The sequence below is a fragment of the Dicentrarchus labrax genome, unplaced genomic scaffold (genome assembly GCF_905237075.1).
Source record: "Dicentrarchus labrax unplaced genomic scaffold, dlabrax2021, whole genome shotgun sequence".
In the NCBI taxonomy this organism is placed as follows: domain Eukaryota; kingdom Metazoa; phylum Chordata; class Actinopteri; family Moronidae; genus Dicentrarchus; species Dicentrarchus labrax.
In genome coordinates, this window is record NW_026136721.1 from 10,909,435 (window position 1) to 10,935,553 (window position 26,119).

Genomic DNA, 26,119 nt, shown 5'->3' on the forward strand with positions numbered 1-26,119 from the left:
TAGGCAAGATGATACCAAACCTTCTGACAGCAAGACTGGGAAATTGGAAAAACAAACAAGAGACAAGGTGTTAATTAGAAAACCTTAGAGGTGTTGACAGACATATTTCTGAACTTTGGAAAGAGCCAGGCTATCTGTTCCCCCTGTTTCTAGTCTTTATTCTAAGCAGATCTCCTCCTGTCACTGTGTTGAACTATTCATAATGGTACACGAGTCTCATGGGATTTTTTGTCTGGACTCCTCTCCTCAGGTCCGACCATCATCATCAGGCCCTCAGTTTGCCACCACTGCCAATGGAACGCCTCCACAGCAACCTTTGCAGCAGTCACCAGCTGTTGCCATGGCATCAGGTTCCCCATTGCACAACTGCGTGGCTCGCTCCCCTCAGACCCCAACCCAGGCTCAGACGCAAGCAGTCTCTAGGCCTGGGAATGGATACATGATGAACCCAGGCCCAGGGGTCAGTCAGGCAGGCACAGGACCTGGAGCGGCTGGGGTTGCCCCTGGAGGTCAGCCTGTAGGGCCAGTGACACCTGAACTTTCTCCAGCTGAACAGCTAAAAGCAATGGCTCAGCAACGTGCTAAGCTGCTGCAGCAGAAGCAGCAGCAGCAGCAACAAGCAGCTAACTGGTCCCCTGCAGGCGCTCCAACCAGTCCCTATAACTCTGGTCCCTTTAACCAAGACAAACCCAACAGCCCTATGATGTACCCACCGCAAGCCTTTAATGCACCACAGGGCCCTCTAGTGGCTGGGATGGCCCCCAACAATGGGCCCAAAGCCCCCATGAACAACTACCTCCCTCACAACCACATGGGCATGATGGGCCAGCAACAGCCAAACAGCATCAGCCAGAACACCCTGTCCAAGCAACAGCAGCAACAGCAGCAGCAAACAGCAGCCATGTTGTCCTATAACAACACCAAACCACTGAGTCACTTCAGCGGCAGTGGGGTTGATCACATAGGCCAGAGGATGACTCCACCCATGGGAGGGAACAATCAGGTCAAGAACCCCATGATGCCTCCCTACATGGGTGGTGGGGGAGGCGGCGGCCAGGGCGCGGGGCCAGGGCAGACCCAGGGGCCAATCCCGGGACAGACAGCCCACCTGAGTGAGGAGCAGAAGAGGATGTTGCTGATGAAGCAGAAAGTTTTGAACCAGAACATGCCCTACAACCCCATGCAGCCTCATGGACAGGTAAGGAAACTACCTTTAATCATCGTGGCTTGGCAAAGTTGTTTGCATTCCACTGGCGCAGTTCACGTGTAGTAAATACTGTTGGCTCTGCATTGTTCCAGGAGGAAGGTTTCCTTCAACTGCAGTTTGTGTGTAGCTTGAGCCCTGACTCCAGAGTCAATCTTCAGATGAAAACAGAAAGCAGTTACTGTGGAAATGAGTGCCATTTTCTAGGGTGGTGGTGTTATAGAACACTCAACCCACGACCTTGAGAGGAGAACAAAACACTCTACAGTTTTTGCTTATCAACCCTTGAGGAGCTATTAGAAACACTAACTGTCCACTGGAGGTTTCCTGTAAAATACACAGATAACTTGACTCCATTTTACACACAGAATGCCCAATGGCAAGGATTAAGAAATAAAAATACTAGCTTATTTAAACAGTTGACCAGGACAGATTACGGAAAATGGATTGCTGCTTTATAAAACCTTCCAGAGGTGCAGCCAGGGAAGGTAAAATGGCGGTAGTTGCCCCAGCAACAAGCCAGGGCTGGGAATAGGCATAGGAAAATGGCCTGTCGAGAGTGTATTGATGCCTCTGCAACACTAGCAGCACTGATGGCCTCCCCCCACTCCTCCTTCCCCCAGACACACAAGCGCATGCACTCACACACCACGCCAAACACCAAAGCTAAACGGCTCCTTAGCTCATATCCCCAATCTGTCACAGCTGACTGATGGCTGAGATTGGACCACTAAGCCAAGCTAGCTGCTGTCATTACTGAAAGCCCACCTCGGGCAGTTTGTTTCCCGAGCCCAGCAACCAGCACAGCCCACTCTGAGCGCTCCAGTGGTTCAGCCAGGTGTCAGGTGTCCTTAATAATCCACCGGACGGAGGACGTTAAGGAAGTGTGGGTGGACTATACCTTAACAAATAAACACCAACACAAGTGAGACCTCACACTTGTATGTTTCTTCTTATAGTGTTGCTCATTATCTCAGGGCCATTGTGTTATCGTCAATAGAAAGTGTGTGTGTGTTAGTGGGTGCATCACTGTTGACAATGCACTCGTCAATGCTGTCTCCTTCTACCTTTATCTCTCTGTCTCTCTCACTCTGCCACCCTGTGTTCATGATATGGCTACAGTCAGTAAGTCACCACCACCTCCTCCTCCTCCTCCTCCTCCTCCTCCTCCTCCCCCTCCTCCTCCCCTCTGGTGATCTCTGCGTCTTCTGTCCTGTTCCTCCTCCTCCTTCCTCCCCCCCTCTCCTGCCTCTCTTTCTCCCTCTGCCAGAGACACTCAGCACCAATAAAGGAGCAGATTTATTAATATGGGGCCTTTGTGGCTGCTGCCTGGAGGGCTGTGTGTTTGTGTGCGTAAGTGAGTGAGTGCGAATCCGTGCACATGTATGTTTGTGTGTGTTTCATAGATTTTGGGGGGGGTAGAACGGGAAGGGGGGTAGAGAGATTTATTTGAGTGAGCAGAGGAGAATTGGAGACCGGGAAGAGAGAGGAGAGGGATATGCAGAGAAGAAAAAGAAAAAAAGGAGAAAGGCAAATGCAGAAAGAGAGAGATTTATTGTAGAGTGAGGATGGAGCATATTAAAAAGAAAGTCAAGAGCCTGAAAAGGCAGAAATAAGTGAGCAATGCAGGATGGAGTGTCTGAAATGCAAAATACTCACTGTTCTACATGTATCTGGACGACTGTACTGCAATTAGCACGTTTATTTTTAGTGAATAGTCACACAGGTTTAAAATAACATTAGCAAATTAACTATTAAACATAACAGAAATTACAGTGTGTTTTTCTTCAATTATTTAGTGATTTATTCGGGTGGAGGTGGGTGCCGATGAGCTTTACATCAATATTTACAGGATGTGCACAACTAGTGATAATACTGTCCACCGTTTTTACACATCAAGATCAGTCTTGAGTATTACAGTTTTAAAATGTCTTCTGTGGCTCTGCAAGAGCTTTGTCAAGTCTGAGAGTTGGTGACTACAAAATGTTTAATGAAGAGTCAGCGTTACAAACGGTGTAAAGTTTGAAAGACAAGCAGAATGGGAGAGTGCAATAAAAAGACGCTATCAGATAGCATTATGGGAAGTGTAGGATCCTGTGTTTTTGGAACTTGATCCATATGAGGGGACTGGAAGTCAGGATATCTCTACTTCTGCTGCATTAGTATTGGCAATATATTTTATCTTGGCAATCAGTCTGTTAATATTAGAGTTTTCAGACCATCTGTGCCCAAATTGTAGGCACATTGGACAAAAAGCTGCAAAATTCTTCAGTATGTCAAGGTGAGAAATCTTGAAAATAATGACAACATATGCTGAATGCAACAAACAAGGAGGTGCTACAGTTGGCTGAAATGAACCAACCGGAAACCCCCCCCCTCCACACACACACACACACACACACACACACACACACACACACACACACACAGTAGAGCTTTAATTGCTTGGAGTGATTGAGCTATTAAACACACACTTTACTTTTGATTTATTCAACAGCGTTCACTCTGTAAAGCTAGCATATTGCCTGAGTAACCAATGGCAGTAATAGCAACACTTTCATTACTGCTTTTTTGTCGTGTGTTGTGTCGCAACAGCTAGCACACACAGATCTCACGATTCAGTAACAGCAAGCCTGTTGGTTTCTTTCTGTCATTCCAATATGAGTCTTGGTTGGACTAGTCAGCTAACCCAGTGTCTGCTCTATCTGTTGAATGACTGTCAAAGCTCAGTTGGATCAGTAAATGTGTGTGTGTGTGTGTGTGTGTGTGTGTGTGTGTGTGTGTGTGTGTGTGTGTGTGTGTGTGTGTGTGTGTGTGTGTGTGTGTGTGTGTGTGTGTGTGTGTGTGTGTGTGTAAGTATATTTCTGTGTGTGTGGATTTGTAATTTGTGCTGATATGTTGATATCCCCTGAGTCACCCTTGGTAATGGTGTTTGTGTTTGGGTGAAGTGATACTAGCTGTGTTTATACTCTGTTTTCTTTGTCTGCATTAGCGTGTGTGTATATTAGCCTTTGACTTTGTGTGTGTGTGTGTGTGTGTGTGTGTGTCGTCTCACAGGTGGTGCTTAAACATCACTGTCTCTCTGCTCCGTCTTCTCTCCCTCTCTCTGTTTCTGTGTGTGTAGGCTAATCCAGTTAGCAGCTGCTCAGGGAAACTTCAGCCTCGCTCCTCAAAAGCTCGTTAGTCAAGCTTTAATTGTTGCTCCCTCGCTTTGCATATCGCCATGACGCTAATTTATGCCCGTTGTCGCGGTTACCGTCGCCACGGTGGTGGATGTCTCAGTGGAAGCAGCAAGTGGGGGAGCAAAGGCGCGTGCACGAGTCTGTGGAAGATAGTTGTGTGATTGTCTGCGTGTGACGGATGATGTGGTTGCCTCACTGTGTGTGTGTGTGTGTGTGTGTGTGTGTGTGTGTAACAGAATGGTTGTGAGACGGATGTGGCTTGTTGCACAAGCATGCGTGCAGCTGTGTGAAGCTAGCAGCGCGGGGGCGGGTCTCCGGGGTTATCTGAGTGATGATTGGATGAGAATGGATTGACAGGTGTTCGCCTCAGAGGAGGCCTCTGGTGTCATACTGATAAATTGAAGCGGGAGGTTTGACTGCGTGCATGTGTGAATGAGTACGTGTGTGTCCTGTGTGTGCACGTGTGTGTGCTTGTGAGTGTAAGAGCTCACAGTGTCGACACACCGACTGCAGTGCACCAGCGAGCCGACACCGGTGCTAATAGCCCTGTGAGTCACGACACCAGCCCCCTCACACATGTACACACATGTACACACACACACAGACACTCGACAAATAAACAGGCTTTAAAAAACACCCACAGGCATGCACGCTGTCTGCCAAAGCCCCTCCTGCTTTCTACCTTCTCCACCCCTCTCTCTTTCTGGAGGTAAAGCCTCTCTCATCATCCTCTCTCCTCTTTTTCACCTCATTCTCCATCCTCTTGTTCTAAGAACCCTGACCTCCACAAGGTCTCAGGGGTGGCAGACTTAACACACACACACACACACACAGAGTCAGCTTCCCATTGTGCGCAATGAACTAAAACCCGACCAATACATCAGACCGATATTATTGGCTGATCATCAGCATTGTATATAATGGAGTTCGCTATGTTGGAAAATGTTTTCCTGAAGCTTGTATCACAGTGTCTGTAAGTGATAGATTCGTCTCATCTAACAATCTAATGATTTGTCAGAATTCAAAATTCACAGTGTGAAAATACAAATCTGCGCATTGTACTCCAGCAAGGGGCACTCATAAAATCACGAATGTACTGCAGTGTGTCAAGTCCTCCTTCTTTTCCTTCCTTGGACCCCTTTAGATAGGTACTGACCTCTGCAGACCGGGAACCCCCCACAAGAGCTGCAGTTCTGGAGATGCTCTGACCCAGTCGTCTAGCCATTGCAATGTGGCCCTAGTCAAAGTCGCTCTGATCCTCACACTGCCCATTTTTACTGTTTCTAACACATCAACTTTGAGGACAAAATGTTCACTTGCTGCCTGATATAGCCCACCCACTGACAGGAGCCATGATAGCCAGATAATCAGTGTTATTCCCTTCACCTGTCAGTGATCATAATGTTGTGGCTGTTGGCGGTGTATCTGTGGCAGTATGGTGGATCAGTGGTTAGCACTGTTGCCTCATAGCAAGAACATTTTGGCTGGAGCGGTGCAGGGTCTTTTTTATTAAGGTTAAGGTTAATACTTATACATAGCTGAAAAGTTGCACTTGTTGCATTTAATGCTCATTTGTCCAGTAAATCAGCACATAATTGCCAATTGTTTTGGCTTTTGTTCATGTAAAATGTAGGAAAGTGAGTTGTGCTGAACACATTATCATGATTACAAACCACCTGAGAAGTAATGAGTTAGCATTTTGTATTACACTACATAACTACCTAGATTTACTTTTTAAAATGTATTGTTATTTTAGTTTCAAATTTTTCAGCTGTGAATTATATTGATGTAACCAAATTGAAATTGTCTTAGAAAATTAAGGAATTTATTTAATTTATTTAAAAAAGAGTAATAGCCGATATATTATCAGTTATCAGTATTTTTAAATTCTATTTATCAATATCTGTATCAGCCTTAATAATAGGGGTCTGGTTCTATTATAATCCACATGGTTACTGATGGAGGGAACAAGGGGAGTGAGAGAGGAAGCGAAAGAGAGAACTGGGGACAGAACAGCAAGTAATCTCTCTCTCTCTCTCTCTCTCTCTCTCTCTCTCTCTCTCTCTCCTCCATCTATCCCCATGAACAGGAGATATTACCTTCCCACCTCCCCTCACATACACACATTTTATCTTCTGCTCACTCTGTCACCCCCCACTCTCTCTCTGAGTCACACACGCACTAGTGAATACTGCTCTCTCTCTCTCTCTCTCTCTCTCTCTCTCTCTCTCTCTCTGGCACACGTGTCAGGGCTTGAGCTGAGCTGCTCTCAGATCCTGTAGAGAGGCTCTGAAGGTGGGGGGGGGTAGGTTATGAAGGGGTGTTTGGGTGGAGCGGGGAGGTGAAGAGTTGGAGGGGGCAGGGTGGAGACTGCTGTGTTCTGGTGTGTATTTGCTCTCTCTCTGTCTTTCTCTCTCTCTGTCCCTCCTGAGAAGCTTCCTGTTAAGACAAACACAAGACAAACAGCTCTCTCTGTGCTCCTGCTGTCCATTTTTTCATATCTGTTCTCTGTGCTTCCTCTCTCTTCTCTTCTCCTCTCCTTACATTTCCTTTCATTTCCTTTTCCTCTCCTTTCCTGTCCTCTTCTTCTTTCCCCTCCTCACATTTCCTTTCCCATCCCTCCATCCTCACCCTCCCTCTCTTTACCTCCTCCTTGCCTTCTTAACCACTTTTCCTCCCCTGTGCTTAGAGGGAGCTGTTAGTGCTGAGCTCCACTTCACTACTCCCGATCAATAATGTGTGTATGTGTGTGTATCATTGCTTGTGTATGTTCTTAATGTATATAAATGTATGTGTGTGTATCTGGTTTAATGCTAGATTGTGCATGTGTCTGATACAACAGTCTGTACGTATGTGATTTAAAACTGTTCAGGTGTAATATAAGTTATGTAAGATTGTATACTGTGTGTGTGTGTGTGTGTGTGTGTGTGTGTGTTTGTGTGTGTGTGATACACAGTGAGCATGCATGATCTTGATTGTATTATGCAAATGTATTGAGATAAGAGTGGGTACATAAGTGTGTGTGTTTATGTATCAATATGTCTTGTGTGTGTGCGAGAGGCATCGGCAGCAGCGGGAGGGAAAACAATTCCCAGGGTCCCCCGACTCTCCACCCCACAACACAACACGCACACACCCCAACAAAGCTGTTTGGTTTGCTCCGACAGCGCCAGAGCAAACACACTGAGACAGACCATCTCCACCCATTCGACACGCCCTGGGGGTGTGAATACAGGGTTGGAGAGGAAATATCAATACTCACCTCCACCAACAGGCTGCTTTTTCAGAAGCGTGTCACTGTATGGTTGAGTGTTCATTACCAGTGTGTGTGTGTGTGTGTGTGAAATCCAGCCCTCTCTAATATTAACCTCATCTGCAATATTGACCTGCAGGCCTCACAGTGTCGGAAACCATTCATGACACAGTGTGTCTGCAGGCACATGGTGTCTGAGCGTATGTGTGTGTGACTTTAAGTATGTGCATATGTAGAAGAGCAACCATAGCCAAGTGTGTGTGTGTGTGTGTTTGCATGTGCATGTGCATGGGGGGGGTAGGTCATTCTTATGCTGTGTCTGTGGGCCAAAGGGAGGGAGGAAGGGAGATGCAGTCAGAAGGCTGCATACTAAACAGACTGCTGTCACCCCGCCAGCACCTCACACACGCACACATCAACACACACGCTCAGAAACATAAATGCATGCTTGGTTGCTCTACCTCTTATATACACGATCACAAACAGTGCACACACACACAAACATGCACACACACAGACACACACACACACACTCTCCTCATGCCAGCTCAAACTTTGGCTGCCTTGCTCGGCTGCCGGTTGCCATGGCAACCATTGCCCACAGCACCTTGCAGCCCAAATCAATGGCAGTTCCAAGACGAGGGTAGGCAGGGGTAGCGTGTGTGTGTGTGTGTGTGTGTGTGTGTGTGTGTGTGTGTGTGTGTTGTGTTGTTTTTGTGTGTGTGTGTGTGTGTGTGTGTGTGTGTGTGTGTGTGTGTGTGTGTGTGTGTGTGTGTGTGTGTGTGTGTGTGTGTGTGTGTGTACGCGACAGCCTGTCTCTGTCCAAATGTTCCAGGCTATAAGCAGGTTGTACTTGTGTATAGTTTAGTGATAAATATGGCATACGGCTCAGCTGCAGATTGCATTAACAGCGCACTATCAATGTTGTACCAATTGGATGTGAGCCTAGAATAAACAGAATACAATTTTTTTGACATGTTGAGAGACGGAAGGGAAAACAGTTGGCTATTAGAAAGAGTATGAGGTCAGTCCATTAATTTCGAGTAATAATGTGTTTGTCCCAACTTGCTAATCACCTTGTTTGTGTTGATGACTCTAACTGTGGCCACCATGCCAAGTGACACACACACAAAGACAAACGCGAGGGACGACACAGATGTGACCCCGCCCTCGTCCCCAAAATGCACCCCATCCTCCCCATCTGCTCAGTCAGATGCTCACACACACACACACACACACACACACACACACACACACACACACACACAAACACGTACGTATGCCACTTACCACGAACACCACTCGCCACTGTTTAGTGACATGCTCCAGCAGGTATACACACGCACATGCACACACACAACAAAAGCAGCCAGTCTTGTAAAGTCATACGGTTCACCTACGTGTGTCTGAGTCTCTGCCTTCGCATGCCAACCCTCCTTCTCAACCCCCACCCCAGTTCACCCCATCTTACCCCACCTTAGCCATCCCACACGTCTGTCACTCTTCCACTCCTCATCACTCCTCTGTGTGGGCTGAAAGAAGGAGGTAGAGAATGGAGGAGGAAAAACCGAAACAGACAGAAAGGGGGGGGGTGCAGGACAGAGGGAGGTGCGGTAAGGCTCTTTGAGGATTAGGTTGAGAATTTTGACTCTGTTTTACAGAGGAGAAAGGATGTGGTGGTGGTGATGGAGGGGGTAGATTGACTCCTTGGAGCAATTTACCTCAAACGGCTCCGACACAGCTAATCCGCTCTTAAAGGAGCCTAATCCAACAGTCTTGTACCTGATACTGAGAAAAGAGAGAAAGGAGAGTGGCAGAAGGAAAACCGGGGAGGGTGTGGGAGAGAGCACAAGGAGAGGGGGTGTGTGTGTGTGTGTGTGTGTGTGTGTGTGTGTGTTTAACTGTGCGTATACTCCAAACAAAATCTAATTTGCCGGGTTCATAGGTAAATTTGCGCATAAAGCAATGCCAGATTATATGTTGATTCTGAAAAATTTAACAAGCTGGACAGACAAACTCGTCAAAGTTTGTGCACTGACTCATCATTCAGTCAGTTAGCCCTTTGGACTGCTTAATTCTGGTTTACTTCTAGTTTCAAGAAGTTCCAAGACATATTTGCTACCGAATGTGACTCATAAGATGTTTTGTTTGGCGTTAACATTAACAACAGTCTTAAGGCTGCAGTGAGCATACTGGCATTTTCTCACTGTACTGCAAAAATTGTTTGACAACCTTCAAGGACCTGACAAGACACAGACACTGTGATGTTTGATTTGAGTGTGTGGGTGGTAATATCAGGGCCGATGTACCATTACTTAACATTGACAACAACAAAAATGGTAAGGGCACCAGTATGCTTCAAAGGAAGTGCTTGTCAGATTGTTTTCCCTCACACAACTATATGTGTCACTTTATGTACGTTCAAAGAAATGCAACTATGAATGCCCTCCACGAGGAACTGTCTGAACGTGTGCACCATTGTTCCCATTTGAACAACTCATTGTGCCTCACCCCTTTCTGTGAACGCACCCCGGCTTTGAGTGTGAACAGCTATACCCACTTTTATGTTCAGATGTGGTTGGACCACAGGTCATACAGACTAGTTCATTTCATGCATACCCCCGCCTTAAGCCCATTAATAGCAGCTGTTTTCTAATATTTGCATGTTTATATTTGCACGTCGCAAAATTAATCATAAGCCATACAGGAATTAACATACATACTCCAATGAGCAGTTAACTGGAAGCCATGTCAGTCTGTACTTTGTATCTGCACCGTTGTGTGTTTTAGCTCAAGTTGTACATATGGAGGAAGAAATGACAGAGCTAAAGTCATTTGTATGTTTATCAGTAGGTTAGGGCTGTACCCGAATCAATGAATATTCAACTTTTTTTCTCTCTATTGTATGTTGTTATGTGCTTGTGGTTTCAAATATATTTGAAAATGCTAATACGTTAGTACAGCCTACGAGACACAGGAAGTGCATCACATGTTTGGTGAAGAAGACACTGGGCAGCTAACAGCTAACACACAAGCAAGCCTTGCTGAGTGTCTGTTAGAAAGCTTGTTAGCTGAATCGCTAACAGGAAAACACAGTGTTTGTGCCACCCACTCCTGTCCCCTAACCGTCTAAAAATCACATCTTTGTTTTCTAGAGTGGTTTATACTCAGGGAGACAAGGTTAAATAAAAATGGATGGTGTAGCACAGCTAACAAGCTACGATAGCTTCCACCATTTTGGACTTAACAGCTCTCTGTTCCATCAGAAATGTATTCGTCAAAGTTTAATTCAAAGTGAAAAATTCACAGCTTGATCTCATGTTACTCAGCATATATTAACACAGTTTAAAAGTGTTGTCTAATGAAGTGCGGTTTTAATCAATGTCTCCTCGACTGATGAATTGCATCATCAATGTTTAGGGGGCAGGTATGTAGTACAGATATAGATGCTTTAGTTGCTTTTCCACTGTTCCACAGCTCTGTCCAGCAGCTAAAACAAGCAGGTTATACAATGCTGAATATAATGTCATGTAACAAGTAAAAATGCAGTTAAATTTGGTTGAACAGAGAGATGGAGAGATAGCGACAGGGAATTAGAGAAAAGGAAAGAGAGCTGGCTGATTAAACGGTAAAACAGAAGGAATGAATGAGCTGAATGGAGCTGAGGAATTGTGAGTCATATGTTAGTAGGGCAATGTGGCATGGAGAAGTGGGCTGCACTGGAAAAAGAGAACTGTATGAGAACATGGGGAAGACGGGCTCATTGACTGTGTGCCGTTTTAGGGCAGAGAAGATAGATGGAAACTGATCAAAACATGCGAAAGATCACATGATGCTCATACGAGAAAGAGAGGAAAAAGAGCAACATGGAGCCGCAGGAAGTCAGAGTAATCCACGCACAGTTGTCCAAATAGTTATGAGGAGTGACAGCAGTGCAGGCGGGGAGCAGGAGGGACAGAGTAGTGATTGAGGAGATGGAGACGGAGGGAGCTCAGGTCTCTCATTAGATCTCTGAGGGCAGGCTGTGGATACAGAGACACACACACACACACACACACACACACACACACACATGCTCTCTCTCTCTCTCTCTCTCTCTCTCTCTCTCTCTCTCTCTCTCTCTCTCTCTCTCTCTCTTCATGGTCTTAGTTTCTAGTGTCTTTATTTCCTGACTTCTCAGTCCTCCACTCCACTCCTTCTCACTGCCTCCCTCTTCATCCTCTCACTCCCACTCCAAGGTAGTCCCCCCCTCCCATTCCCCCTCCGCAACCCCTGTATATTACTCTCCACCTCCTTTCCCCTCTTCTTCTCTCCCCCCATACTTTTTTCTCCCTCTGTCTTCCTCTCGTTTTCCCCATCCCCCAGCACCTCTCCTGTGTGCTGTGTATTTCAAGAAAAAAAAATGAAGCCAAATAAACTTGAACCCCAAGAAGGTGATTGATGGTTGCGCAAAGCTCCTACTCTCCATCTCTTTCCTTTTTCGCCTGTCTTTATTCCCACACTCCCTACCTCCCTCTCCTCTCTCCCATTGGCACTGTGGCTCCCTCTCTTTCACACACACATACACACAGAAGCACACACACTGTATAGTTTGATTAATTATTTGGGTCTACAGGATACTGCTATGCTCACGTAAGTCATTTTTATATTTTGAAGTGTTTGCTACAAGATGCACAATGATTTCAGATGCTTCTGATAATAAAAATCATGCTTAGTTGGTTAAAGTAATGATCTGCAACATTTGCACATAAATAAATGTTCTTTTTTGCTACTCTCTATCAACCTTGGGCTTTACGCAGTGTTCATTCCATCCGTACCCAGTTTATAAAATTGGCAGTACCCAATAAAGCTAGGCTAAACAGACAAGAGCTCCACCTACAGAAAGTTAATCAGCAAAACATCTAAGAAACTAAAGACATTACAACATTGAACCACATGATCTCTGAGATACAAAGAATATCCTGAAATAAAATTTTACACCAGTTTAGTGGTGTAGGGCAGAAATATCCTTAAAAATGTGAATTAAAATGTTTTTTTTCTTGCTCTAAATCTCTGCAGCTTCAAACCAAGGATGTGAAATTGGCTACAGCCTCCAGTTATTGATACATTTTAGCAGTAACCGGGGGTGTTGTTGGAATTCCGATATTATTTACAGGTCTGTAGGCTAATTTTCCCCCGCACATGGCAGGTGAAGTTCAGGATTTCCTAGATTTACTATCTTGGTTGTTACCTGAAGAGAGAAAGTTTCCCTGCTCTATTTGCAACCATTATCGCTAATGTACCATCTTCAACTTCAAGATCAGACTCACCTGTTCCCAGCATGACCTCAGCTTTCTTATCTGAACTTTTCATATCAGATAAGATAAATAAAATGTATCCCTTAGTGGAAATAAAACTACTACAATAGCAACAAACAGAACTGTAGTCAGTGTGGTTTAGGTTGAAAAGCTATATAATGGGCAATAAAACATTAACTGATTTATAGATAGTTTATAGATACTAGCTATAAGATATTTTTTCTATGCCTGCTTTTCACTTGCGTAATGCTTCTTACACATTTACACATTTACCAAAGTAATTCAACTGATATTCCTGTCACACATATCATTTGGAATGAAACCCTTCATTAAAGGTCCAGTGTGTAACATTTAGGAGGATCTATTGGCAGAAATGGAATATAATATTCATAGGTTTGTTTTCATTACCGTATAATCACCTGAAAATAGGAATTGTGTTTTTGTAGCCTTAGAATCCTCTTCCAGGGGATTTGCCATGTTGAACCACCATGTTTCTACAGTAGCCCACAACGGACAAACACTGGCTGTAGATGTGGCCTTTTGTGTTTTTCACTGCTTTTGTGTCCACCACAGTTTCTCCTACATACTTTACAGCCTGTTCTCATTCGCAGGTCATCAAATAAAGATGTGAACTGTTCAGTTGCTTGCAATCTGCAGTTAAATCGGGCAAACTTTAATATGAAACAGGAAAAAACTCAAACAGATGTATTTTTGACAAGCTGTTGCATTTATTTTTACTTCATAACAACTATGGCTGGAACCATGTTCATTTTTTTTAAAATTGCTAAATCGGGCCAAACATATTGATAATTAGCAATATTTTCATTATTTTTTAAGATGAAACACTTTGCATGCACTTATCAGTTCAAGCTCACATCATACAGTTAAAGGTTAATAACACACCCATGATACACCCACACAGGTGATTTCACCTTATTAGAGCTCTCCTCAGGACTGTGTGGGTGCATACAGACTATGCTTGACTTCCCTCACTCTATCCTAGCTTTGTTGCACCTTTTAGAGCAGTACAGCTTAAGCCTTCATCATTATTAGTGGTACATATGGTTTGGTGACTTCTCACCGGGCTTAAATTGAGCAGAGGTCTAATCAGCTGCAATAAGTGAAAGCTTCACCCTCTGAAGTTATATTCAATGTTTTATTGATTATTACCAGCAAGTAATAATTAGTTCCATCCCTAATAATAACTGATCATCAGGGCTGTGTTGACATGTATTTCTAGGCTAATGTGTTAGCATCCTCTATCCTGTGTTTTTATTCTTCATGGTAATGGTCAGCAGACACATCCTCTCTGCCTGTGTGTGTACTGTACCTGTCCATGTGTTTTTGTACGTGTGTGACTGTACCGGCTCCATCTATCAGCCGGCGTAACAGCTGCAGTGGATGGAGGCAGTGTTATCAGGCATGGCACAGGACACCTATCAGGGGTCCTATTGTCTCATCCGCCATGATAAGAAACAGAAAGAGAAAGAAAGATGGAAGAGGGGGAGGGCTGCCATGGGCAAACTGTGTGACGTTGAAGACACAAATGCATATCTGAACACGCACACAATCCCAAGAGAGCAGAATGTATTTACTGCTGTCACTGATGTAAAAGCAACAATTTTATTTTTTGTAGCAGTGGTGGCAGTGGGACTATTTGATTGGACTGTATATCCACAGACCCCTCTAACAGCAATCCTCAGATTACTCCATTCCAGTGGTCTGTGCACGTGCGAGTTGCGGGAGTGTGTACGTATTTGTTTGAGCTCCCCCATCTGCTGTTTTTCAGTCTTGTATCATTATTTCTCAAGCGTCCCAACATCCCAGCCAATTGCACAAATAAACACACACACCCTTACCAGGAAAGATGCGCTGTCACACTAATTCCGGGACACATTCATACACACCCACACATTATGACTTTAGGGGGTGACATGCACACACACACACACACACACACACACACACACACATACACACAAGTAAGGCAGCCCCAGCCAGCCAAAGATAATTCACTTTAGACACAGAGTTTCAATTTGGCGGCACTGAGCGTCAGTCTCACATGCTTCATGTCACTCTGTGCTGCTCTTTGCAGCAGCAAAATCCAATTGCCTGGTTTGTGTGTGTGTTTGTGTGAGAGTGAGTGTGTTAAATGTGGTTAAAGATGCTATTTTTGTCTTTTGCCCTGCATATTTCAATGTTCTTGTTTCAAGTTTGTCGCAGTATGGTGTGTCTATAATTGTACTATGGAGTAGGTGCACTGTTGGAATGATGGGATATTGATAGTAATATCAAAACTTTTTTTATTCAGTTTTACAAAATAATAGCTCACTTACAAAGGCTTCCATTAGTTTATCAGTCATATTTTTAAAATCTAGTCATGTCAGTCTGCTGAAATATCTTGATTCAAGAATACTTGAGTCTACATTACACTTCCATGGAGAAATATGTCTGACATTCACAACCTTGGAAACTATATTTATACAGAAAATGAATAGATATCCAAACTGCCTCTTACAGTCCTCTGAAGTCACCAAGCTCTGTAGTTAAGGAGTCCTAGCAGAAATGTCCTATTCACTTACACTGCATCACTATAAATAGTGTTTTCTTACTCTCCATAGTTTGCGCTTGAGTTCAGCCAATGGAGCTGAGTAGAAGCTGTGCGAAGAGCTTTGACTTGATGCAGGTATACTGTACAGTCACATGATGTCGCTCTACCTGTGAGTAGTATAAAGCCATTTGAGGAAAGAGATCTCACCTTCCCCATATATTCTCTGACCTTCTTTCCTCGTCTACCGTCATTTTGTTGAAGGTAAGCACTAAAACACATTGTCATTCTCCTTATCCCTCCCTTTCTCCCTATACCACCCCCCTCCTCCCCTCCGCCTACCATCCCACTCTCCCTTATTGTGGTTTTTGCGCAAGAAGGCAGAAAATCTGCTTACCCTACACACAGGGATGTTTGCCAGTCTCACACAAAGTTCAAACTGCTTGGGAAAGCACAGCTTTACCTGCGCCATCGACAGCAAACCTGTGTGTGTATGTGTCTGTCTGTGCGTGAGTGTGTAGATACTGTATGTGCATGCATATTCTCTCCCATGACTCAATGTCTATGTGTGTGTACAGTAAACAATACCTGTACATGTTTGTGTGTGTGTGTGTATGTATGTGGCTCTGCCTCTGTGTGAATACAAGGGCAGGTTTCTTCTGCCTTGAGGGCAAACACCTTCCTGTGGGAACAAGATGATGGACTATTAACACCTTTTACTGAAGATCAGATTTGTTAATTGAGAGTTCAGCACAGTTAATTTCCTTTTGGAACACAGTATGGAGTTGCATAAAGTAGTGCTAAGTCATCTTACATGCCTCTTTTATTCTCTTGTAATACAGAGAGTGTATTTTTCTTTGTTTCACATGCTTTACATCTGTGTCTTTTCTGTCAAATTGACACATCAGGCAACACATTTCAATCAGTAGATGTTGGGGACACTATGGCCTCGTATCTGCACAGAGACGACAGAGAGGAATAGAAAATATCAAAGTGGTACCCAGAAAAGTCACAAATAGACAAACAACAGCAGAATTTACTGCCAAGCTTCCTTAAATAATATCAATGTGTAGAACAGCAAAGAGATTGTATTCTTTCATTGTTAGCAGTGGGAATCCTGCACGTCAGCACATCGGCGATGGCGACTACAGGACAGCTCCCGTGTACCTGGTGGTCCTGGTATCAGCACCTCGGACAGCGGCTGTGAAACACACCATGTTATAAATGATCCACCAGAGCTGAACAGGAGGGTGATATAGACTGATTTATTGATAGTATTGAACCCTCATCACAGCAGAACATCCTGTTACTTTGGATCAGTGAAGTGTTGAGTTCACTGCAGCCTTGTTTCAGACAGGCTAAGTCACAGTAACCTGAGTCTGTGCTGACCATGGTGCATGTATGGTCTGTATGATGGGAAAAGTAGTCAGGCATTTGAATACTCTTTAGTTCAGCAGCGAGAAATGTACTTCTAGCTGAATATTCAGTTCTGCTGGTTAAATATAAATAAATAAAATGATCATGTGTGGTGAGTTTCAGAATCCTAAAAAAAGTGCTCCCCCTCTGGTTGACAGCAGACAAGCAGGGATAGCTCTAAATCCAGAAATACTAAATACCTGAATTACATCCTTTAATACATGTACGGTTATGTAGGCTAATCCACAGCAGCACTGTCCGCTGGTTTAGAGCCTGGTTCTCTCAGCAGTATCCAGCTTGCTGGCTGGACAATAATAGACTACATATCATGCTGACAGTATCATTCAGAAGACTATTTCTGGGCATTAGAGGTTATATGTTTCTGTTTCACCACACACACACACACACACACACACACACACACACAGAAACACGAGTGAGCTACCATCAGTCTTCAGTAACCATTTTGACACCTGGGCTCTTGGCTGACTGCTATTTTGCGTCACACACAAGGGCATTTTGGTCTCTTTTGGCCCGTTTTGGACACTATCACATCACAGAAATACACACACACTCACACACTGACACTTCCATGCATGTATCACAATGTCATCCTTAAAGACCTGAAATAGAAATGTTGCAGTAGCAGCTGCTGACCAGGTGTCACATGGTTGGAGAACACACACTGAAATAGACACCAAATGTGATTTACCATCATTTAGCTTTACATCTCTCGCCACGTGTATGGACCAGTAACCACAATATATTGCAAAAGTAAAGAACCTTATCCCTGTTTCCTTCCCCAACCCCTGAGGATGAGCCACTCCACTGTGGCCATTAATCAACACACCAGGAGCTGGGTTTAAAAGGAGCCGGTTAGGTGACATACTTGCCTGCCACCATGATTTAAATTAGCTTTGTTTCCACTGCAGGAATTTTTTTCCCAGAGTGCCTGAACTTTTTCCTACAATTAGGGAACTTTTGTTTGCCTCAGGTCTTACCTCCAAATAGGTAGAAGTCTGTGAGACAGTGTTAATAGTTTTTGATTGGTCACAGCCCATGAAGGTGGAGTCGGAGTACTGAGCAGCAAGGCATTAAAACAAAACAGTAATCTTAGTCAGACCTTTTGACATCTCTAGGTCAGGTACAATCTGCGCACATCTTTATTGTCCTGCAGATTGCTGGATGTTGATGAAAATGTGCATTCAAGTGTGTGTGTGTGTGTGTGTGTGCGTGTGTGCGTGTGTGCGTGTGTGCGTGCGTGTGTGTGTGTGTGTCCGACAGTTATTCCAGAGTCACTGCTAACCGGACCAGTGGTTTGCCACTAACACATCTATTTGTTTTTCTTACTCCATTTCACCTTGACATGGACGGCAGGCGTGTGTGTGTGTGTGTGTGTGTCTTTCAAAAGGCAGACTGGTATATGTTTCTCCCTCTCTTGTGGAAAGCAATCTCCCAGGTTGAGCTCATAAATCACGGTGGGGGATGGAAATGGGGATGAAGATTATGTGTATGTGTGTGGGTGACTCTTTCACCACACTCATACCTGGCGTTAGTGGGGGTGTGCGTGCATCGCCTCAGATGCTGTATTTGCTTTGCTCGACGTCGGCCTCTTTGTCGATGACGTGACTGATATCTCTCATTCCCTCCTGTATGGCCTCCCATTTCCTCCTCGCGGTGGGATTAGACCACAGGGCGCCCCATTGGAAATGAATAGCGATTTAGGAAACTAATGAGCTGTAATGGACAATGTGCCCTCAGAGCACCGGTAATGCAGTCACTCATAAGGCAAACTCCTCCCATTCCCCTCCTTAGTGTAAGATGAGAGAAACCTGTGGTGTGTGTGTGTTTGTGTGTGTTTGTGTGTGTCTGTGTGTGTGTGTGTGAGGCAGAGAGAGAGAGAACGATGTCTGGTTTTGCTGATGACAAGCTCAATGAGGTGACCTGCCTGCTTCATCTGTCCTCTCTCTCTCCCAATCCCCCTCTTGTCCTGTTGACTTTGTATTTCAGATATGAAAACACACAATTTGACAGTCTGAATTGAGCAGACACTCTGACGTAGAACTCAATGTGACTAGATTAAACTAGACTACATAAAAACGTGTAAATACATCTACGATACCCAGTGTGGTATAAAAAGACTGTCTGTATCCTTTTTTTTTACCCAAGCACGCACCAACTCAGTGTTACACACAAATGCTGTTTGCTTTATGGCCTTTATGGCTGTCCTTCCAAGCAGAACACTTTCACACACTTCATTCCATATCAACTTGAAGGGAAACTTTGGTATTTTTCTACCATTTTTCAACCATTTTCCCATGTTTTTTGCTATTGAGGACAACATTTTTTTGAATTTGGTCCAGTATTGAGTGAGATTGCTGCAGCCGCCAGCTGTGAAATAGGCTGTAATGTAATCCTTGTGGGCAATTGCACACCGTCAATGTATGTCCAATATAAGTGCTTGTTTTGCTACTGACCAGCTCAGATTGTTATTGTAAGTGTCTGGCTAGAATATGGAAAGGATTCTACAGAGACAGACCTTTGACTGAAAGAATCCATTGACAAAAAACTTTACCTCGCAGAACACAGGAGTTGCTGGCCTACCGCTGCCTTGATCAGGTAGTTTGTCTGTCTTATCGTGTGACTTTGGTGAGTTCTGACTAACACGTTAAAACACATCAACTAATTTATACACTCTGATGATTAGTATGTAGTGCATACTTTAGAATAAGTATGAATTCAGGACACAAATAATCTTGTGACTCAAGACACAGCTATTGTAGCCAGCTTTCGTTTAGGTTAATTTTACCGACCTGTTTCCCATTCTATCTGTTTGCTTACATTGTAAGAACTAGATTTTCATGACATAGATATTTTATACAGCAGCAAATTACTATGATTTATTGCTCAGCCCTGAGAAAGTTGCTGTTGGTTAGCTGGCTAGCAGTCAGCATGTTCTTGGGTAAGACTAGCAGCTACAGTTGAGGGAATACGTGGCAACTGCACCAAGGACAGAAAGCAGTAAAAAGCAGTATGTTACAAAGCTACTCACTACTGTATTTAGCTAGTAAAACATGAACTGACCAGGTGACAGTAAAAACAGTGAAAAGAGAGACTGAAAGCGCCATTAAAGTCGACGTCGGGAAATGGTGCAGTGGAGTTTCCTGGCGAATTGCACGCAGTGGTACAAGACAACGCTGGTGGGAAAACTTAACATAGATATCAATGATGCAGGTGTTTTGATCCAGTCAGACACCACCAGTGTGTGTTGCTAACAATACACTAAATCATTTTGCAAATGGCTTGAATTTTGTTATTAATACATAACCAATGAAGTAACTCCGCTAAACCAACCTCTGTTTATATATTCACTCATCAATGTGTTAGCCATCTTGGTATGTGTTGTATTCCTTCTATTCCATGTTGTCTGCTTCCCTTGTTTGTTTTATGCCCGTAGGTTTCTCCAAGTCACGTGGCGCTAAACCTTTTTTTTTTTTTAAGCGTTGAGTGGAAAACTGTGACCTAACCTGGCTTGACTTAATGGAAAACCACACTCGTGTTTCGTTGGCCCGTACCCCTGTTGGGTTTTCTCATTTCTGTGCTGGTGTATTCTTCAGACAGCAGGTTTGCAGCAGTGCTTAGCTTGAAGGATGCTTGTGTATGGTTTGTCTGGTTTAATACAATGTAAGCTCTCCTGTCTCACCATTGTCAAGGAGTCTTAGGAGTGCTTCTTATCCAAATGCTACACCACTGAGCTGATTAGGGAAGAAGTCTGTATGTGTGTGTGTGTGTGTGTGTGTGTGTGTGTGTGTGTGTGTGTGTGTGTGTGTGTGTGTGTGTGTGTGTGTGTGTGTGTGTGTGTGGGAATGTGTATTTGTATGTTTGTGTGAATATGTGTTTGTCTATCTGCTTTTACATCATGTTAGCTTAGCGTGCGTGCGTGTTTGTGTGTGAAAAGCCTCATTCCTGTAACAACTGCAAGCCCTGTGCCTCATTGAGTGTGTGTGTGTGTGTGTGTGTGTGTGTGTGTGTGTGTGTGTGTGTGTGTGTGTGTGTGTGTGTGTGTGTGTGTGTGTGTGTGTGTGTGTGTGTGTGTGTGTGTGTGTGTGTCTTTTGAGGCTCCTCAAAAGCTGCCTTTTTCTCTCTCATGTGGCTTCTCTGGTATGTTTGGTATTTCACAAAGCCTCAGATCCTCCTCTCCTCAAAAGGGGGGAGGTGTGTGTGTGTGTGTGTGTGTGTGTGTGTGTGTGTGTGTGTGTGTGTGTGTGTGTGTGTGTGTGTGTGTGTGTGTGTGTGTGTGTGTGTGTGTGTGTGTGTGTGTGTGTGTGTGTGAGAAAGATGCTGGCTAACACACATACACCGACACTAGTGGATCTTTTTTCTGCCTCGTATTCTTGTGTTGAGGGGGGTGGGGTTGTAAGGGAGTGTGCATGACACTGTGATTAACACACACACACACACATACATATGCTGTTGCTCTGTCGCTCCAAGTTCCTTTCCTTGTTAGCGTGCATGGTAGGGATTTCTTGGTTGGCTGGAGAGGCAGCGATTGTGTGTTTATATGCACGTATGCTATGTGTGTGTGTGTGTGTGTGTGTGTGTGTGTGTGTGTGTGTGTGTGTGTGTGTGTGTGTGTGTGTGTGTGTGTGTAAGGGTGTGTGTGTGTGTCTAAGGAGACCAGGATGTAATTAGACACAATGGCAGTAGCTAATGGAACAGCTGCCTCTTTGTAAATGTTGCTTGCTGCTGCCATGTGGATGCACAAACACACACACACACACACACACACACACACACACTTTCTGTGACCCACCAGTCGCTCAGGGCACCTCACCCGTGTCTTGTCCCTAATTTTTCTTTCTTTCTTTCTTACTCTTTCTTTCTTTCTTTCTTTCTTTCTTTCTTTCTTTCTTTCTTTCTTTCTTTCTTTCTTTCTTTCTCATGTTGTCTCCTCACCTCTCTGTTTTCCTTCCTCTTCTGCCCTTTTTTTCTGCTCGAGCTTGTTTTTTAACTTTTCGCCTTGCTGTTGCACTCTCTGATCTCTCACACAAAGAACTCTCTCTTTTCAAGCTCCCTGCCTTTTTTCCTCTTCTTTCACTTTCTACTGCTCTCTCTATCCCTTGCCCTCTTTTTTTCCCTCTGCCTGTCTCTCTTTCTTTCTTTGTGTATGCTCTGTTCCTTTGTGTGGCACTATGTCTCTATCTCTGCTCTCTCTGCCTCACTCTTCCTTTTCCCTCCCTCCCTCCCTCCCTGCCCTTTTCTTGGCTATCAGACCATTTTTCCAGCAATGAGACTCGTCACCCCTCCCCCTTTCTGTCCTCTCCCTCCATCCCCTCCCTCCTCCTCCTCTTCCTCCTCTTGTGGCAGAGCTCCTATCAGAGAAATGATAACACTACGTCACTCTGTAATCTGGCAGAGGAGGGCTGCAGCAGCACACACACACACACACACTGAGCTCTCTACTTTCTCCATTGCTGCCGTAGCAAAGACCAAATCTGTCTCGTTTTCCATCTATCACTCTCTCCCTCCTTTTTTGTCTCCTGTCCACCCTCCTGTCTCTCTTTCACTCTCTGTACCAGAGACCTTGATGTGTGCGTCTGTGTCAGATAGTCTCAACAGCCGCCTTCGACGTCATGCTGCTGTAAAATCTCCATAGTAACGTGACCTTGCCCATCGCAGCCCTCCATCTCGTCCATGTTTCCATCTTTCATCTCTCCCTCTTTCTGTCTCGCTTTCCTTTGACAGGCAGCTGTCTGGGGCAATTGATAAGGAAGTAAATCTCTGTTTGACCTCGTGGTGGGCGGGCCCTGCCGTCACTCCCAACCCCTAACAGATAGTGTGTGTGTGTGTGTGTGTGTGTGTGTGTGTGTGTGTGTGTGTGTGTGTGTGTGTGTGTGTGTGTGTGTGTGTGTGTGTGTGTGTGTGTGTGTGTGTGTGTGTGTGTGTGTGTGTGTGTGTGTGTGTGTGTGTGTGTGTGTGTGTGTGTGTGTGTGTGTGTGTGTGTGTGGAAGGGGTGGGGTTGTTTGTTTGCATGTAACAAGAGGTCACTAATACACACGCATTCTCTTGTCGTACCTCTCGTCGTACTGAACCTTCAATTATTTCTCTATCTGTGGCATTTCACAGTACTGGGAACGCTCCTGCCTGAGTGTGCTGAGGGATGACTTTAAATGAGCCACGGTTTGATCGTGATGTTCTGGTGCCGCTGATTGTTTGTTAATGCCTGCCACTGCCATGTCACCCCGGTCTGGAACGGCACAAACAGTTCCTGCTGAAACTGCACAAACTTGCCCTCCCCCCTCCTAGTTCTCTGCCTCAATCTCTCCCTCTCTTTGTGTCACTCTCTCGTTCCTCCTTATACTTTTTCACACTCTTGTACTCTGCGCTGTAATTGAGTGAACACTGGTCTGCTCTGTCTTTCTGTCACTCTACCACTCCAGCTCAGTTAAGGTGTTTTAATCAAAGAATGGCTCTGAAAGGATCATTGCTAAAAAGATTACAATCATACAGGTTTTAACATTTTGTGGAATGTACATATTTGTTTTCTTTCAGTTAGATGAGATCAGTCAAAGATAGAGATAAACATATGCAAACAGAGACAAACACACAGTAAAGACAGATTTCCTACTATGACCTAGCCGTGGTTGTGTTCCTGGAATTTTGGTCGTTCAGATTTACCTACAAATAAGTTGGTTAGGATAATCTGGCTTGCTTATCTCCTGTCTGATGGTCTGTCCGCTCTTGTTTCTTGTCCTGTTGGACTTTGTTGGACTGATGTTGCTGCTTTCAGCTACCACTGATGAATATAACTGTTGGAGCCTTTTGTTTGTCTTATTAAAGAAGTCCTAGGCATCACAGTTGGAGTTAAAATGACAACGCAATGACTACGTATCTGTAATCATGTAGAGACAGAAAAAGGTGTGTGACATGAGGACACCAAGAATAAATAGTTTTTTAACCGCTCGCAAGCAAGATATACGCTGAACACTACACTGTTTTTGCTTTAGTTGTTTACTGCAGGTTTGAAGCATCCATCAAACTATTGTCTTTATTTTGTTACAAGTGGAATGCACTGCACATTCGCACGCGCTTTACTCATTCATTCACACGTTCGCTGCTGCAACCAAAACCCAGACAATCAATCTTCCATCAAGGCATCTCAGCAAGAAAGTGATAAATATTTTCAATTTTATGGAAGCAGGTTGAAACCAAGTGCGTCCCTACAGTCGTTGAGGAAGTTTAACTTTAGGATTGAAAGCCATACCAACAATGTTATCATAACTGAGCTGGGGAAAGCTACCACAATTATTAGCTGTGTTGATAGCCAATTTCAATGCACATGTGTCACTTCTCGAAGAGTAGACACAGTTTGTGGTGTGAATCTTTTTTGAGTGACAGCTTGAAGAGAACTTCCTAAATATTTGGTCACTCAGGGATGTTCGAACGCTCTGTTTTTCCTGTACCCACTTGCAAGGAGAAACGCACACTGGCACACGTGGACACGGACATGCATAGTTATTCACAGAAATACACTGACTAATAAAGGTCATCTTTAACACTCCTCGCCACACCTATAGCAGCTGCTCTGATATGAGCACACAGTTACCTGCACCCCAAGCTGTGTGTGGTCATGTCATGAGTCTGAAGAGCGTGCACTAACACACACTCATGCGCAAAGCAACAACATTGTGCTAAACACACCATCAACTCATTTCCTGTGTGTGTGTGTGTGTGTGTGTGTGTGTGTGTGTGTGTGTGGTGTGTGCGTGTGTGTGTTTGCAACCATGTGAGCATGCAATAGGAGGTGGGGGTTTGTTTTCATTCCTTCTACCTTGTATTTTTTTCATCCTTCTCCTCTACTCCCTCCCTCTCATCTTTCCTTCTCTTCTCTTTCTCTGCCTCTTTACTTCTAATGCCTCTACTCCCTCGCTCTTTCAACATTCCTCCTCCCCTCTTCTCCTTCCTCCCCTCACTAACCTCTCCCCTCTCTCTCTCTCTCTCTCTCTCTCTCTCTCTCTCTCTCTCTGCAGAAGGTCAGGGATATGAGGACGAGCAGAAAATCACATGACAGTTTCCCTGAGTACTCGGGCTCTGAAAACTTGCACGTTCACCAGCAAGTCAATGAGTGGAAACTTTTCATACCGCAGCATTGTTTCCTTTTAACCATAGAAACATTATAAAACTCTTATTTGTAGCCTATTGTCTCAAATTGAGCCCTTTTTTGCATGTGTGTCAGGGCCTGTAAAACGTACGGGATCATCATTGTCTCGGAATATCTCCCACCTCTGGTGTCTCTCTCTGTCTTCCTCCACTAGCAGCAGCAGCAGGGGGAAGCAGTATTATTCTTCTCTGGAATGTCGCATCGGGCTAAATTTAGAGCCTTAGTTTCCGTTCTTCCTTCTCCTACCCTCCCGCTCCTCCTCTCCTGCTCCTCCTTTTCTCCCTCCTTGCAGATGAGACTGAAATAGCCAGCGTTGTGTCTTGAGACTCACCTGGGAATAAGGGCCCTAAACGCTCCTGTCGTTCTCCACCGTCCCTCCAGCCGGCTAACTTCTGTATCAGACAACTGGCCGTACAAAATGACCTTGCAGTGTTGTCATATTCATGTGACTGTCATTTCTTAATACCTGAGTACCTGTTTTCTAAAACTAAGTCTGGTTTAAGCTTAAGTGATTTAGTGGTCAAAAATACTGGCTTGAGATTTGTCAGTGCAAAGTCTGAATGTGACACAAAGTTAATGGATCTTCTGTTTTGCTTGGTACGAGCTGGCTATCGTGTGTGTTATACACACATGGAAACAGTGTGAAGTGGTAAAAAGTGTACACACTGGGCTCTCAGTTGTTAGATTAGCATCCAGGCTATGTATCCTTTAGACATTCATGTTTATTGTTCAAACCCACTGATCTGTTACTCAAGCCTGCTACAGTTTTTGGTATGAACATTTGGCAAGAGTTATTAAAGTCAATTGGAATGAGTCACATTTGTCTGTTGTGGTTTGTAAACACAGCATTCAAAGTTGGCTCCTCTTCCTCAGCTTCCTCTTCAGTGCCGGCTTACGATCTGGCACCTGGTCGCTACAGTTTTTGGAGGGTCCCGCCTTTACACGCTGCGCGTTGTTTTAGGCCTTAGAGCTACACACCCACTGCTCAAAGGCTGACACGTAGGAATACAGTAAAATAATAATAAGATACAGACAGAGGGCAGTGCAGACACAGACAC

At 44.4% G+C, this 26,119-nt stretch overlaps 1 protein-coding gene across 1 annotated transcript in view; it reads left to right on the forward strand.

Annotated features, from left to right (window-relative positions):
• The window catches only part of maml3 (mastermind-like transcriptional coactivator 3), a 101,223-nt gene that overhangs the window by 49,937 nt on the left and 25,167 nt on the right, over positions 1 to 26,119 (forward strand). The window contains exon 3 of the mRNA XM_051386213.1: positions 251 to 1,198. Within this exon, the coding sequence (XP_051242173.1) occupies positions 251 to 1,198 (948 nt within the window). The remainder of the gene's footprint in view (positions 1 to 250; positions 1,199 to 26,119) is intronic.